Source organism: Helicoverpa armigera, chromosome 28 (genome assembly GCF_030705265.1).
Source record: "Helicoverpa armigera isolate CAAS_96S chromosome 28, ASM3070526v1, whole genome shotgun sequence".
NCBI lineage: Eukaryota > Metazoa > Arthropoda > Insecta > Lepidoptera > Noctuidae > Helicoverpa > Helicoverpa armigera.
In genome coordinates this window covers 670,446-687,726 of record NC_087147.1, presented here as the reverse complement: position 1 = coordinate 687,726, position 17,281 = coordinate 670,446, and the positions used below count along the sequence as shown (strand labels likewise).

The 17,281-nt window shown below is 36.3% G+C and overlaps 1 protein-coding gene and 1 long non-coding RNA gene across 2 annotated transcripts in view; one reads left to right on the top strand and one right to left on the bottom strand.

Annotated features, from left to right (window-relative positions):
- LOC110383199 (protein stum) overlaps positions 1-17,281 on the bottom strand; it is a 61,298-nt gene that overhangs the window by 3,541 nt on the left and 40,476 nt on the right. The window contains exons 4-7 of the mRNA XM_049851703.2: positions 14,606-17,054; positions 3,213-3,582; positions 2,609-2,829; positions 1,634-1,760 (exon numbers count right to left, since the gene is read on the bottom strand). Of these exons, the coding sequence (XP_049707660.2) occupies positions 1,634-1,760; positions 2,609-2,829; positions 3,213-3,582; positions 14,606-17,054 (3,167 nt within the window). The remainder of the gene's footprint in view (positions 1-1,633; positions 1,761-2,608; positions 2,830-3,212; positions 3,583-14,605; positions 17,055-17,281) is intronic.
- Positions 4,681-5,600, top strand: LOC135119028 (uncharacterized). Its single transcript, XR_010277929.1, has 2 exons — positions 4,681-5,311; positions 5,465-5,600. It is a non-coding gene; the product is annotated as an uncharacterized LOC135119028 (long non-coding RNA).

Genomic DNA, 17,281 nt, shown 5'->3' with positions numbered 1-17,281 from the left:
TGATGGGTTCGGAGTAGCCCTAGGGGATACCTGGATAGAAGGCCGGGGAGAAGGGACCGGGGTGACAGCGAGAGTGGTCTTACGATCCATCGTAATAGGATAGTTAGGGTTCTTCGAATATATTTCTTGGGGTAAACTGTATAGGTAGTGCTGTAAGTGGGGCGTTAGGTAAATATTCGGCATTTGTCTTAGGCTGCTTATTTTCGCGTTGGCTTTGCGGGTGTAATGGTTTTTTAAGTTATACATTGATGATATTTTTTGCACTCATGATCACTAACACTTCAAACTTTATTTGAAAAACAAAACACTTCAATCTTATAATATTACACTTTTCAAGTTGATTTTTAATACTTTTTTATATTTTTTTTGCAGTACAGTAAATAGTCGTAATACGTAATCCGAATGCGTTCAAGTTAACAGTCGAATAGACACTGCGATTAAAATGCGCTAATCATACATTTAGTAATGTCATCGATTATTTCGTCCCTATTGTTAGACAACCGACCTTGTTTACACTAACCCATTTCATATAAATAGTACCTACTTACTAACTTACTTTTAATTACATATGGCTATAGATTAAAATCATTGCTAAGAAAAGTCTACACGCGACGAAATTAAATATATTTTTTAAACATATTGTTGTACTGCTTAGCACGCAATAAATGTACTTACTTTATTATTATAAACGACTGACATTAAGTTCCTTGAGTAATAATAGACATGTAATTTATTAACTTACGTGGTACCACGTTGGGCGCCAAGAATAATGTTGGCGCCCAAACAGGGACCTTCGTTCTTGCTAGTGTACATCTTTCAATCATTCTTGTGTAATGGTATTAGATGATTCACGTATTATTTTACGTTTACGATGTAGGTATAAGTTACAAGCAGTTATTTTAGATTAATCTTTAAATTGTTTTATTGCGTTAGGCTACGTTAGTCACATAAACTAAATATCACAAGTCATAAGCCCTTAAGTTTGTTGCCTTTGAGAATGAATCAACTGACCATGAGTAGTCCTAGCTCTGAGAAATCAAAAAGCGACGTTCCTTTATTCAAATTACTTGGCAATTTCCAAGAAACTACAATTATAGGAACAAACAAAGTTTTAATAACTGGCCACTGGTCAGACCTTGAGTCATGTTGTGAGACCCGCGTGGCGTTGCGTGACCGCCATTACAGAGCCACTTGGAAATATTCGGCGACTTGTTGGTTTTGGGTCATTTTGTATAGATTTAGTGAAGTCTATTGAACTGTGGAGTGACCTGGTTCGTAAGTGTAGATTTGCGAAAGTAAACAAAGATTGGCTTGAGAAATGTGGAATTGTTCACTGTTTATATGTCTAAGATACCACCATATTTTTCTTTGCTCAAACTTAGAAACTATTTCGTTATTTGAGGTTAAGAATCTACCCGACTAAGGGCAATAAACAAAACTGCGATGCGATGCGGCGTCGCAGTAAGCTTATATCAAGGTAATATAGTGATTATGATGACACAAGATGAGTGAGATACAATTTTAGATTTGATCAGTATTCCTGTCCCGATTAAATTCATCATCGTCCAATATAGCAGACGCTGTGCAAAAATGATTGGGCTGATGAAGTAGGAACAATTACTAGTCTAATTACCTCAGGAGGCAGCGTAGGCGACATGCTCTTGTTCTTGGAGAACATGCTGGTCCGCCTGCTGGAAGACTGCTCGGAGCTGCGCCGACACATGCCCGTCAACCACGTGCACAGCCGGTTGTTGCAGCAACTGTTGTCAGACAGTTTGTGTTAACGATGTCGGTTGAGAAGGTGATACAAGTTGCTCAATGAACTTAGAGATACCCAAACACATAATAGGGTAGTGTCCAGGGTCGAAATAATGAAATAATATTTAGTCCGCTTTTTAGATAATCAAAAAATATTGGATACGTATTTTTTCTTTTTTTAATTAAACATAAAATGACAAAGATAATACACTTCAAAAATTAGGAGTGGGGGCCTTTTACGTCACAGTGTCCTGAAAATTGTAGCAACTTGTGACGTCACACTCAACTTTAACACGCTATATCTTAACAAGTTCTGATCCAATTTAAAAAAGAAAAAATACGTATCGCTTAATTTTGGACAATCTACAAGACGGACTAATTATTATTTTTTAGGAAACTAGCCTATTGTGTTCGGGTTCCTTTGGTCAGACCCTACCAAGTATGACGGGTGATATTTACCCACCCAGTACAATTAGAATTTTCCCTTTTTAATAGTAATAAATGTCCCTAATATCCCATAAATTCTTCTTGCAATCAATAAATTCTGGTGATTAATACGTGGTGATGATGCACGAACTCCAAAAAATGTCCGACTATTATTATAATGAAGTAGTGACTATCACTATAGCCCTAGCCATGAACTTTAACGTATCTAAACGCCAGGTAAATTAAACCTGTACAGCAGGAGCTTTACCATTATTTATGTTCATCATCACTGTTGGAGCGAGAGTTTTGTTAGAAAGTGATGTTAATAGACGATGCCATATTTGTAACAATTGTGCTACCGAATTAACACCACTTACTCGTAAAGTTACAATATCACAGTCTTATATCCTACAGACAGACTTACCTAGTAGGAGGACGATCACTCAATATGCTATCCCTCCTCTCAATATGCCTCTTCTTCCTCCCACAGCAGCCGACCTCCTCGGGCGCGGGAGACATAGACTCGGCAACATTGTGTGGCATAGACCCTGTGTCGGCCACGCGTCGCCGTCGCCCGCAACAACCACAGAATATGTCGCGTAGTGTGCGTTTCGGTTTGGTTTCGTTTTCGTATTCTATTGAGGCCTGAGGTTATCAAAATTATTGTATTAGTATAACAAAGTTCTTCATCTTACGTCACATTTGCTACTATGTTGAAGATAAAAGAACAACGCCTGATTTTAGTTAGGTTAGTCTGATCCATCTCTGCACAACATAATAGAAAGAAAGAAAGCCTGTGACATTTTATAATAGAAAGAAAAACACCCATTGGCACATCACAAGACACTACATACAGCACACATAGTGGGAAAAAGTATTAAAGTACGTAAAAATATAAATAAATGTGAGTGCCAAATACTTCTGATTCGATCTTTAATTCAATATTTATGTAATGTTGTGTCAATATTCATGTAATGTTATAGAACACACATTTCTTATTTAGTTCGATAATATAACAAGATACTCACTTTGCCAGCAGCCCTTTCCATATCCCGTATCTCTTGCTCAGCCTTTTCCTCATCAACGCCTTTCTTACAGCAATTCAGCTTACTCATCATCCCTTTCTTTCCTTCCTGCATTTCATCTTTCTTTCTTTCTTTATCCTTATCTTTATCTTTGTCCTCATCGTCTGAATCTTCTCCTTTAGTGCAACAAGCGCAGCACCTAGATTTGCATTTTTTCATTAATCGTTGGCAGAAGTTGGGGTCTTTAGGTTTATCTTCTGAAGGATGTGTTGGGTCAGAAGGTTCTGTGGCTGTTCCTTCTGGTGGGGTCTCTTTGGCTTCTTTCTTGGTCCTAGCTGGAGGTTTAGGGGTTGTGCTCGTGCTTTGAGGGAACCTGATGATTGAAGGTTTATTGTTAGTAGATGTTTTGGTATTTTCATCATCAGTTTTTGAGATTATAGTTGAGTATGTTCACTATTATTTAGATACGTCCGAGATTATTTATTTCAGAAATGTGTTGGGGGTCCATTTTGATCTAATCTTTGATCTAAATCTTATTAGATCATTGTTAAACATTTTTTTTATTTAAGACTTCTATGCATTTTTTAATAGTTATGTTGTTCCTTTTGTAATGCAAATGCAGTGTCAGCCTTATAACATAGTTTGGAGTAGTTTTCGAAACCTTGACATTAGATAGTTTTTCAAAGACAAATTAGCTTTTCAAAAAGTTTAACAAAATGGTATTCTGTTTATATTGTTCCTGCAGTTGTTATTAATGCAAGCTTGCGGTATGAAGTTTAGTACTTTCTTGTTTAACGAGTTTTGCATAAATGTATTCATTACGATATTTCCGGAATCTCCTTTTAAACGAATGGTATTTCTTTGAAAAGTATTTTATTGCTTACGTAAATCTAGATTCATAAGAATCATGTTTTAGTGTTTTTGGTAAATAGTTGAATCAAAATATGTAATATAAATGGAAATGGGGGTAGATTGAAGGTGTTTTTACCCAGTGCTTAATTTTTACGAAATTAAAACTAAAATTCGTGTCAAATGGCGAGAAACTACCTAAGCTACCTACTACAAAATAGTAGTACTAACTGATTAATCTACTAATTTTACACGATATACCTACTACAAGTGCATGCCCTTAGCCACGTAAGCATAGCCAATGTGGCTATTGTGGCTATTTGGCTTACATATCGCTTTATCAGACAAAGCGAATACAGTGCGAACACAATATACTGTTTGTGGGTAGTTTAGTCATGCTTTAAGAATCAAGTTACGCTTGCTAAGCAAGTTATGTTTATTTTGTTTTTGTTTTATTTGTTACCTTTGCAGCATGGGAAGAGCTGGTATTAGGGGTAGCCTAGAATTTAGGAAAATAATCTGTTAAATGAATTCATTAAAACAATACTCATAAGTACAACATTTTAAGAACCAATCGCCTTTGTGACTGCAACGATAACTACTGAAAAAAACCCCTGTAGATTTATGCCCGTTTTCACCAACAACCTCTTACCGTTTCCCTATCTCAAAGCTACTTTTAATAAGGACCCCTCCCAATTTGACACCTACCTAAATTCATTTTCACCGCACTTGTACATGGATCCCTTAAGTAAGTGACAGATTACTAGTTCTACAAACGATAATGCAAAGTCGATATTTTATCGATAAAATGATTTTTCTCTATTTCTTAAGAAATAAACGTCTATCGAGTATATATTACTAAAGCCTGTGAGTTTTTTTTTCTTGTGATGTTATTTTAATTTAACTTAAACTACATTACGCTATGTTTTATGCAATAAAACAGTAAAGAGGTTTTCTATAGGTGAATTTTTACCTATGTCATTCGCGCGTTTGTCAAATTGACTGATGTGTATGTGTACATAGAGTGAGGTTAATTTTGGGTTTATTATTGTTGAATAGATAAGTTTATTTTGGCAGAGAAGAGAAAACGAGGATAAACCTTTCTTGCAGAAGAAAAAGACAAGCTAGTGAAATTGCTGACGTCTCATAGAGACACAATATTAAACAAAAAACGGATGGGACCACGAACGAAGCCAAAAACAAAGCTTGGATCCAGTTACAAATAGTTTTAATGCGATAGGAACCGTTTACAGGTAAATGTGAATAATATCTGTGTATAATAATATAAGATATTGCCGTTCAACTGTGTTCCTTGTTTTACTGTCGACTTCATTGTATTTTTGTTCTCCATGAGTTGATGGATTTAAGTATGGGGTTAAAATTATACATTTATTATATTTATTTAGTTTCAGGTGGTGCGAGAAATTGGAAAGACGTGTAAAAACATGCTGCGCCCAGCCCACCTCAAATTGAATTGGTGCAGGAGGATGATGATAATGTTTGGTACATCATATGAGGACTAATATTAAAATATTTGTTTACTATCTTTGTTTTAATTTATATATTTTATTATGTTCAATATTAGCCTACTTCTTACCTCCAGAGGGTATCCCCTATCACCTAGGAGATAGGCTCCTCCATATTCGAATCATTGGTATCTACTGCAGTTTTGGTATTTAAGGCCAATTCAAACCTGAGCGATATTCGCTGCCGCTGTGGGTAGAGGTAGATACCGCACGGGTTTCGCTCAGGTATTTAGTATCAAGTATAGTTACCGGCACGGATATTGAGCTCTCGGCGGAAGAGTGGGGATCGCTTTGCGCACTGTACACAAGGCAATAAACCAATAAATGGCTTCTGCGCAGGTTAAGGTCAGGGCTCAATATCCGTGCCAATAACTATACCTACCGCGGCTAGAGCGACCTGAGCGATATTCACTGCCGCTGTGGGTAGAAGTACATACCGCGCGGCAGCAGCGGCATACGTCCCGAACATCAACAGTAATATTATCGCATACCCACTGGGTTTTCTCTGTCGCAGGTGGTAGCGAATACCGCTTAGGTCTGAACAGTCATATTACCGCATACCATAATAATTCAGCGACATCACGACCTAGCAAGTGCATTCATAGCAAGTGATAACCTATAATCTATATCTATACTATATTATAAAGAGGAAAATGTTTGTTTGTTTGGTTGTAATGGATAAACTCAAAAACTACTGGACCGATTTTAAATATTCTTTCACCATTAGAAAGCTATATTATCTGCGAGTAACATAGGCTATATTTTATCCCGGTGCGGGCAGTAGCTCCCACGGGACGCGGGTGAAACCACGGGAAAACGGCTAGTCTTATAAAAAAGTCATGATCATCGTACTTATTTCTCAGTCATCTGCTCTTTCACGTAAGATAGGTACGTGGTCTTCTAATGATTATTATTTTACATATCCACAACCTCCACAGCTTCTAAACTTTCTAAAAGTTTACGTTTCATTTTTTTTTTGTATTTTTTTGCTTTTTAAACATGGTATTTTTGGTGTTACATAACATATAAAGCTACATTTCACTATCCACGGTTCAAAATATGTTTGTATTCTGTAATGATAATAATAGGGGTTGTTTAAGCAGGCATCAATCGGGCCCCCAAGTTGAAGTCAAATTTTAAGGTTATAATTTGACACCTAGGCTTTGGTGAAAATGAAATTCTTATTAAGTGTTCCGTAAATGCTCCCTAAATTTAGGTATTCGTTGGTGAAAACGGGCATAACCCTTATAAAATCCATTCACGCTTTGCCGGAAAATACAACCGAGCTAGATCTTTCGTGTCAGTTCAATTTAAATATTACCATGTTACTATTACTACTACCCCTACAAGCTAATTCTGCCCCCATCAGATAGAAATTATAATTTTTACAACTGTTATTAAGGTTTTGTCCACCGGAAGTGGAGGCCTTGTTTCAAGTGCCTATTTCCGGTCGCCAACGACTGGTAAGTACTGCCATGTGGCTGTTTGACACATTAAAGGTTATAAATACGAATATTTTGGTAAAAATTATACGAATAATCAGATCTAATATCTTCATTATTCCATGACTAGTTTCCCCCACCGGTTTCACCCGCGTCTCGTAGAAACTATTTTACGCACCACAAAAAAAGGTAGCCACTGTCTTCGGCCTTATAAATGGGCTATCGAACTCTGAAACCACTTTTCCTGAGAAAAGCACGTTCAAGCAAGCTAAATAATTCACATAAAAACAAATAAACTTCAGCTTTCTTCAGCTTCAGCAACAACATAATAGTTACCTATACATGTAATCAATGAGCACTAAAACATATTTTATAATAAAAAGAAAGTATTTCTCAGATAGGTACTTACTGAACTATACATGAACATTATTTAAAGCAAAATAGTACCAATATTTACCTATTCTCATCACCATACCGCTTCGGTAGTAACTCATTTGGCAAAATATACACAGTCCTATTATGTATCATTATCAATTCAAGACAAAACACAACAAAATCCGAAAAACAAGCATGGAAGCACTATTTTCAAAAACCGAACGTAAACGCGGCCATATTTTTATTACGTCAAAATAACATTTCGCGCCAAAAACCGGACATAAACCATAGACAATTTGATAGTTTCGAAAGAGGTTTTGTAATGAGGTTTAATGCGTTTTTTAGTCTATGTTTTTCCCGCCAATGTTTAGTTTTTGAGGGCGGGTGCGACGCTCAACGTTCGAGGGCGAACTAGAAGGGGGTTGAACCGTTTCTTAAGGGCTGTATCGAATGCCAAGAATTACGTGTCGTGTCGTGGCGTGTACCAACGTAATGAGCCTTGGCCAGAAAGAATGTAGTGGACCTTTGTTTAAATAGGTTCTGTACTAGACGGTTTTATTTACCTTTTGATTTATTGGGGGGTTTAAAAAGTTATGTTTTCTTTGGGCCTAGACCTGATTTAACAATTCTAAGACTAATTTTAAGTTTATAGGGGAATTTTAATTGTAACATTTTTGTACACATTTTTAAACCCTGCCGTGTGTGGAAAAGCAAGCGATCTACAAAATCTACACCATAAATACAAAACTCTATTGTTTTAATGTTTAAATTCAACAAAACCATAGACAAAAAATAAGAAACCAAAAACGATCTATCACACAAGCACACAATATTTTACCTCGTCCAGGTAATGAACCCACAACAATGTTGTCACAAGGAGACCTAATCTCAAACTGTTTAACATTACCAAACATTTATCCAATTGACTGCATTAACGTCATTGCATGCAACAAACAAAATGGCGGCAATCAAAGTCACACTGCACTAATCTTAGAGCATCTAGTCAACTGGACATGCCTGTGCATCTTTATCTATATGCTAAAGACACAGGGAGAACAAAATTATGGGAATGGATGGATACGTCATAATAGAAAATCACCTAAAGGAATTGTGACGCCAAAATGCGGGTGTTCTGGGGAGCAGGAACGTTACTGGCTTTATACGCATTCTTGAGAACTCGCCCATTAAGAAAAAAACTGAAATCGCCATTCAATCAAGTCCATCTCGACTTCTTTTTAATCAACTTCAAAAAACAAGGGGTTTCTCAGGTCTGTGTTTTTCTAGTATTTGTTACTCAATTGCTCGAAGACGTCGGACTGATATGTTTTTTTTTATATGAAAAAGTATCCTCGCCGTTTGGTTTCATTTCATTTTATCTACATGACCGTGAAAGTTCTTCTCAGTTCCAGTTTATTAAATGCTCTAAGCTAACTAATAGAAGAGCGATCTCTATCTACAATTTTCTAATTTTATGAGGTTTATTGCAAAGAAAATTATGAATCAATTCATTTTAATGTTTTTTTAAGCATTTCTGCATTTCTACTGTTAGTAGGTCATTGACTGGCACTGTTTGCGGGGATACAGCGACCTCTATCGTACGTTAGTGGTACTAGAATATATTAGGTTTAGTAAGGTTTGTTCTAAAATTATACTTTACGAATTTAGTCCTGAAGAGATGAATACAAAATTTAAACTGATGAAAAACTTTGGAAAATGCGACATCTTTTAATTTTAAAGAACGATACATTCTTTAAAGTAATAAATAAGATACAAGGACTTTTTAAATCGCAAATAATACCTGTTAAGGAAAACACTTTACTGACATACAATTTTGTTGCAATGCTAGTCTGAAACCTAAGAAAAAATAGTAGGGTGTAGAGTGAGCGTGAAACCGCGGGAAATGACTTGAAACTAAACTAAGGTACAACGAGCAATGAACCATAAATTCATGTACTTATTTACAACAAAAGGGAGATTTTTCCCATAGGTAATTTCAATTCGGTTGTGTCAGTAATCTCGTGTGGCGATCGTGGGTAAACCACCACACTTGTGTTGTCTATGGGACTTTCATTAGGTTCACCATAAGACTATATGCCATAAAACCTTATAATATGAGTATTTTCATATTTATGGATGGTATTTGTCAGATTTCTTAAGAAAAAACACCACTATTGCATCTAACTTTCGTTTTGTTATCAACTTCAAGAAGTGAAGCTCACTTGATAGACTTCGAAAAAAGGGGGATCTCAATGTGGATATAGATATTTTCTTTAAGTAATAGTTTTATATAAGCTTAACAATATTTACTTTAAATATTACATGATTCCATAATTATTTTACACATCATTAATTACAAAAAATCCATAAGTAATCTAATTTCCCTTTTCAAATAGATCGTAAAAGTTATATAGCTATGTAAATATATGCTAGCCTAACTACTAGGAAACAATACTAAAATGATAGTTGGATACATAATATGGTAATGCACATACATTATATAAAATAGGAAACCATTTTATGATGTACATATGATCGAACTGGGTTTTGAAAACATGCATCATCATCAGCCTAGTTTTACAACCAGGTTGTGGTCAGTTTTTTTCAATTCTTTCTCCTAAGAGATCTTAGAGATAATTTTCAAACCTCATTTCATTTCTGACTACTTTATTAGAGACAACTGAAAAAAGAAATTCTTCATTAAAAAAGTCAGGGGATTTTTGTGCTCTCTGCTTTAATGTTCTAGAATCCTAAGGCGGTATTACTAGACGATAGCCGCAGGCAATTGAAAATAATAAAATAGGTATGTAACTAAATCTATCTATCTAATTTTATCTTTACTTAATAATTCCCTAAACAAATTAAATTAATTTTAAAACACAAACGACACCGCATTAGGTATTCCCGGCTGTCATTGAACATCCTTGGCAGTCGTTACGGGTAGCTATATGCCAGCAAGTCTGACACCCGTCTAACCAAGGGGTACTGGGTTGTCCGGGTAACTGGGTTGAGGAGGTCAGATAGGCGCTCCTTGTAAAGCACTGGTACTCAGCTGTATCCGGTTAGACTGGAAGCCGACCCCAACGTAGTTTGGAAAAGGCTCGGAAGATGATGATGACACGACACCGCATTATCAAACTATACCTACTTTTAAATTCAAGAGGTCTAATAAACCAATTTCCGAATGACAAAAACAAACTTTTGTGTCCACTAATAAGTTTTCTAAGAACATTATAATGGAATTACTGAACAAAGGCCGTATTGTATGTTGTACAATGTTAAACGGTCGCCTCCAGTTTATTATCAAAACAATGACTTGGTTTGGGGTCGTTGTTACTCGGTACACGAATTGTGGAATGTATTTTTTGTTTGTATGTTTATGTTATTATTTTACGTATATTAAGGAAGAATGAAAACGTGATGGGTGCTGAATTTTTCAGTAGAGTTAAGGTTAATGGTTTTAATTTTCAAATAACTATCTGAGTCTTATGGTGAGTGCATTCATTTGCCAAAAAGTAGATTAGAGTTAAATATCGGTCATAAGATTTACCAAAATATCTTCTAAATTACATTGATATCGATGTTTTAATTCATCAGGCAGAGTGTAGGTGTTTAAAAGTATATTTATCTACATTAAGTTATGCTTAATGGCTACACCTATTTGCAAAATTACGATGAGTCATATAACTGAACGGTCTCAGCATAAACTAACTTAGGTTCCAATATAAGACCTTTTTAACCGACAAGTGACGACAGGTATTATAACACCTTTTGGGCTTTTTGTAGAAGTATAAAAATACAAATTACAGTTACTAATAGACCCACGAATAAAGGCACCAGAAATAGCTTACACCTAGGACATTTCCTAAGATCATTTGCCATTAAAATTGTAGTTCGAAAATAACTCAAGCATAATATGACCAAATTTTTGTGCCCCATCACGGGCGTGAATAGGGCTGCGAAAATTTATTATTTAACGTATTTTTACGCATCGGAAATTAACGTTATTTGGGTTAAAGTTGGGGACCGTGGCAACCTTGGCTGTTGAACTCGAGTGGCTACTGTGACAGGATTTGGGTCAAAAAACATGGAAAATAGAGACTAAATATAGCTTAATTCGCTGTGAATCTTTTTTTTTTTTGGTATTCTTATAAAACTTAGACTTACTTAGATGACTGTTTACGTGAAAAAAACGTATGCATGGTTCTTCGAAATATTTAGGTACTAGGTACTTCTACACTATGTAAGTAGATAAGTGAAATAGACAGATTGTAAGACCGATTTTCGCATTTACAACCAGAATGTTTACAACACAGATTTAAGTTGTAATTCTGAAAAACAATGAAGCTGACAAAAGTTCCCAAGAAAAAGCTTGCACTATTAAAATCTAACTAAAAATACCAAAAACTTATATTCTTCTTACCCCCAAAAAAGCCACTTGACATGTACAAAAACAAAACAAAGACAGAACATTAGTTGTGGCTAGCCCTGTGGGTATGTAAATCAGCTGGGTGGTCACGCCACGCGGTCGATACCGCTCGTTACCGCACTGGCCCACTACACCAGCGCTGGACAACGACGTGCGTGGGATTGATAGCTTCGAGTGTGGTGTCATGAATTATATCAAGCACGGGAGTAAAGGGGCTCTGAAGAGTGTTTGATTTTGGCAGATGTACGGATGAAGCATTAAATCATCATTCTCCGAGCCTTTTTCCCAACTATGTTGGGGTCGGCTTCCAGTCTAACCGGATTCAGCTGAGTACCAGTGCTTTACAAGACGCGACTGCCTATCTGACCTCCTCAACCCAGTTACCCGGGCAACCCGATACCCCTTGGTTAGACTGGATGAAGCTATTAAATGTGGCACATATTTCAGCTGCACCCGGTTAGACTGAAAGCCGACCCTAACATAGTTGGGAAGGCTCGGGAGATGATGACGACGATGGTGGCACATATTCTTTGTATATTTTAAGTAGATATAAGTAAAAATTTTGTGTGTTTTTCGGTGTCTTTAAGTTCCAACTACAAATGAATAACGAAGAAACGCCTGCAGCATTATTAACCTCATATTATATGTTTTACTCACGTGAGTGAACCAATAGCTATCTGTTATTAATATTATAATTTGGTTATTATTGAATTCCTATTATCTTGTATTATAAGTACCTACTTACTTAATCGTTTGTCCTGAAAATAGCAGGAGTTAAATACTATTCGTAAACTTAAAATAATTTTAAGATTCTTCAATACCATTCAACGCTGAAGTAAATGTCAATGCACGTTATTCTTCCAGCTTTCAATCTCAATTAAAAAATAAAACACACAGATGCTTAAGTGCATTCACTTCAAAACTTTCACTAGCGGATATGCAGTCATGTGAAAAACTGTCGTTTGGATACATAACATCCGTTGCAAATGAAAATTGATTGATATGCAAAACATAATTCCTATGAGTTTTATGAACGTACCATTGGGAGTGAAAGTAAATTAATATGAACCTCTGGGGGATTATCTGCCTTTCATATCTTTATTTATGTCTATCTATCTAACATCTATGTGTGTAAGTTACGCCTTTTTCCCAAGAGGGGTTGGATAAACAAAGAATGTCACTTGCATATGTTTATGCAAATAGAGATTTGATTTATAGCTTGTTTTGGAACTAGTTTAGGCATATTTTCACTTGCAAAATGGACATTGAAATACAGCTGTTTATCATAATTAAGTCCTAAAAATAGTATAAAGCAGCTGTGCTTTAAACATACCTAAGCTAATTTGCTTTGTAATACTGCTTAAGTTTTTGGGAATCATATAGTACATAGTTATGGTTACAAATAAATTTAAAAAACCCCCGACCCAAAAAAAGTACGCAATAATTATGACAAAAGGTTAAAAACGCTAAACCCTATAAAAAGCAAAAAATAACTTTTAACACTACGTAAACTAAATTTTGTCGTGTCGGGGGACCGCTTTAATTCATTACTTTAGATACGTGTTTTTTTTGTAAACGAATTTTGTAATTAGGTAGGTATCATTTGATTTATGTAAGTATTTATGAAGGTAAAAAGCGGTCCCCCGACACGTCAAAATTTAGTTTACGTAGTGTTAAAAGTTATTTTTTTGCTTTTTATAGGGTTTAGCGTTTTTAACCTTTTGTCATAATTATTGCGTACTTTTTTTGGGTCGGGGGTTTTTTAAATTTATAATTTAATTTTATTTCATGCTTTTTAAAGGAGCTCCTTAATTTTTCATTTAATTTATTTTATCTTAAGATGGGTCGCTATATGCGATCTCGGCCAAAGGAAGCTGTTTAACAATCTTCATGACAAACTGGCTCTGGGAGAATTGCACAGATTGAGAAACAATAAAGAGAAACCTTTGGACATTCTAGATTTTCAGCAAAAATATAAATCGGTTTATCCGTTTCATTCCGGCATTCCAGTGTTTCATCCGCCACATCCCATTTCCAGCATCAGGTTCTCGTCAATCAGAAACATGAAGAGAACTCGTCAAGACAAATTCAACAAGCCCAAACTCGATGGGTTTACTAAAAGGCAGTTCAGGGTTACGTCTCCTACCTTCGTGCCCTAACAGCAGACCAGCTCAATGGTTCCAAAAGACATTCGTGTTTCAAATTTCAGATCCCACATATACTTGCAAGTAAACTGAGCGTGTAATATTCCTATCACATCTAACAAACGAGCTGATGACCTTGAAGACCTGAACCGATTTCCACCAAACATAGCTAAGAACACTCCCGACTGACATACCTTTTAAACAAAAAAAACCGCATTACAATCGGATCATCCGTTTGGGAGCTACGATGCCACATACACACACACACACACACACACACACACACACACACAGACACGTCAAACTTATAACACCCCGTCGTTTTTGCGTCGGGGGTTAAAAATAGGTTTCACGAAAATTGAAAATAGGCATCAAACTGGTTAACTATCAAAGTATCGGTAATCTGAGTTTTAGTTGCCAACAAAACTACTGTGTATCAGAATGTATAATTGAGAGCAGATTTGAAAGATTTTCTCACAGATTTTAAGTACCGTTTTTAGCTTCGTTCTACAACATCGTAGTATTTATAAAGATGTACATAATATCTAGTGCAATATATATATAGGATTGTAGGTGCTCTAGGTTGATCAGGAATTTTTTAACCAAAAAGGACTATAAAATAAAAGCGACTTACCCGCCATTACTTTGAGCCGATCTATCAGACCCGTTGCCGTCTCCCAATTTCTTCTGCACCTTTATTTTATCGACACCCGGAGTCGACAGATTTGAACTTTGCACCTCTATATCTCCCTCACCCTTCACTAGAGTCTCATTCACTTTCTCAGCAATATCTGTACCACCATTTTTCTTTTTCTCATTAACAACTGTCACTATTGGTTCGATATCTTTTTTAGCTTGTTCAACTTTCTTAACAATGTCTTTTATATTATCTTTCTTCTCTGTTATATCCTTGGGCTGTTCTACAGGAGTGATTATGCTATCGACGATTTTAGTTACTTCGGAACGTATTTCTTCGGTCATTTTCTCGTTTTGTTTTACAACTTGATCTTTGACTTCTGTTACTTTATTTGCTGCTTCTTCTTTTACCTTTTCAGCTTCCGCTTTTGTTTTTTCAACAGCTTCTTCCGCGGTCTTCTTAAGTTCTCTAGATTTGGCAGATGCAGTTAGAATATTTTCTGTAGATACCTCAGGCTCTTTTAGAATAGCTTCTATCTTTTGCTTAGCTCTTTCTACCTGAGGATTGTTATAAGGTGGTTGTAAGAGTCTTAGTTTCATTTGATCTTCTGTAAATACAGGCTTGTCGTGATTGTTTTTATTGTGTCTGGGAGGCCTTTTTTCTTCGACTTTCTCTTTTTCTTTTTCTTCAACTTCTTTCTCTTTTTCTTTGGGTTCTGTTCGCTTGTGTGGTTTCTCTTTTGGTGGTTCTTTTTCATGTGTGGCTGGCTTTTCTGGCTTATCAGGCACATCTTCTTTACCTACTAGAGATTCTTTTGAACTCAGTCTTTCAAAAATACCTTTCTCTCTTGCTTTTTCAAAAGCAGCGGGTAGTTGGTTCGTCACTGTTGACACAAGCTCTAAAGGTTGAGAAGTTATCGCAGCAGTGGTCATCGAAATAATGTTTTTCTTTGTCATTATGACCAGTTCACCTTTCTCGTTCGTTATCTTATCGTATTGAGTCTCGTTGTCTTGTTTCACAACATTGTCATCGGTCATAGAGTCTGTGCTTCTCGTGCTTTTAGCTTTACCTTTATCTTCATCTTTTCCTTTCGGTGTCTTCTTAGGTTCTTTAACTGAATCTTTTCTACCGACTTCATTAATTTTATTCGTTGAATTTGATTTATCACTTATGTCTTTTCTACTGTTCGTTTTCTTTAGCGGAGGCTTTTCGGCTAAGTTCTTTGTACTTGGCGCCCTCGTCAAACTTTTCACACTGTTTGTTCGACTGATGGGCTTTTTAGGTTCTGGTTTACTTGTGACTGTAGGTTTTTGAGTCGTTCTGGTACTGGGTGCTCTGCTCACTGGTTTTGGTGGCGTAGTAGTCACAGGTTTACTCACTGGTGTTTTAGTTTTACGTTTATCTGGACTTGGGTCTCTACTTACGGCCCTGCTAGGCTGTCTAGAATTCAATCTAGATGTAGCAGGAGTATTGCCTGCAGTTTTCACTGTTTTCCTAGGCACTGGGGTTGGTTTTGGGGTCGTTCTTGCTGAACTTGGTTTCAAGTCATCCGTTGGACTTTTGTTAGGTGTTCCAACGATAGGAGATAGGCGTTTAGCGTTGATAGTTCTATTTGAAGGTGGGGGACCTCCCCTGCCAGGAGAGATTGGAGGCTTGCCTCTAATGTGAGCAGGAGATATGCTTAAATGTTGAGTGCTTTTACTTCCTCTTTTGTCATGAACTTGGCTCCCAATCCTAATAGTTTCATGAATACTGCTCGTACTACTTGATATAAATCTTTGATTTCTATTCAAGTTATTCTCAAGAGGTCTCCTCGACATAGACGATTCCCGTTTTGTAGTGGTTCTTGTCGGAGATACAGAACTTTGTCGTTTAGGGATCTTTGAATGTTTGGGCGAGCCATTGTTCGACTGGGGTTGGGATTTCGAGACAGATCGAACTCGGGACCTATGTGTCACCGGTTTCCTGATCCCATCATCAGCGTTGACAAACTCCTTGCTGTTAGCAGGAATATTTTCAAAATGTATTATTGCTGAAGGAGAACTATCTCTGGACTTCAAATTAATTTTACTTGGAGAGTTACTTCTAGAATTAGCTCTTGAAGTAACAAGACTTTTGGAACCAGATTTAGATTTGTCTAAGACTCCCATTTCTTTAAGGATAGCTTCTTCTTCTTCTATTCTTTTCCTTTCAGCTTCTGCTTCATGTTTCTCTCTGTTCAGTTCACTGATTTCTCTCACTTCTTCAATGTTCTCTTTGAGGAAGTTCCTTGGAGAATGTGGTCTAGGTAGATTGTGTATGGGTAGAGGTAACGTGGCTGTTTGTGCCATATTGTCTATCCTGGATAAGGAGTTGGTTCTTCTTCTGGGTGGTGAATTTGCTCTGGAATTTGCAGCTGAAGTTTTCGGAGTATTGTGACGCGAAGTTTCTTCGCGGAAACCACGACCTGGAGAAGACAGAAACGCTGTATTAGTTATGAGATTAATTTTTATTTGCAAGAAATGTAAGTACCTATGCAATGTACTCAGATTTATGTTATTGACTAAACCAAACAAATAAAAAAAAATGTATTTCAGAGTTTTTTAATTGTGATTATTAAATCTAGTCTTTTAAATGTTTTGTTTTTTTCAAGGTTTGTGTATAGTGGGTGTCTTAATAAGACATTGTATAGGA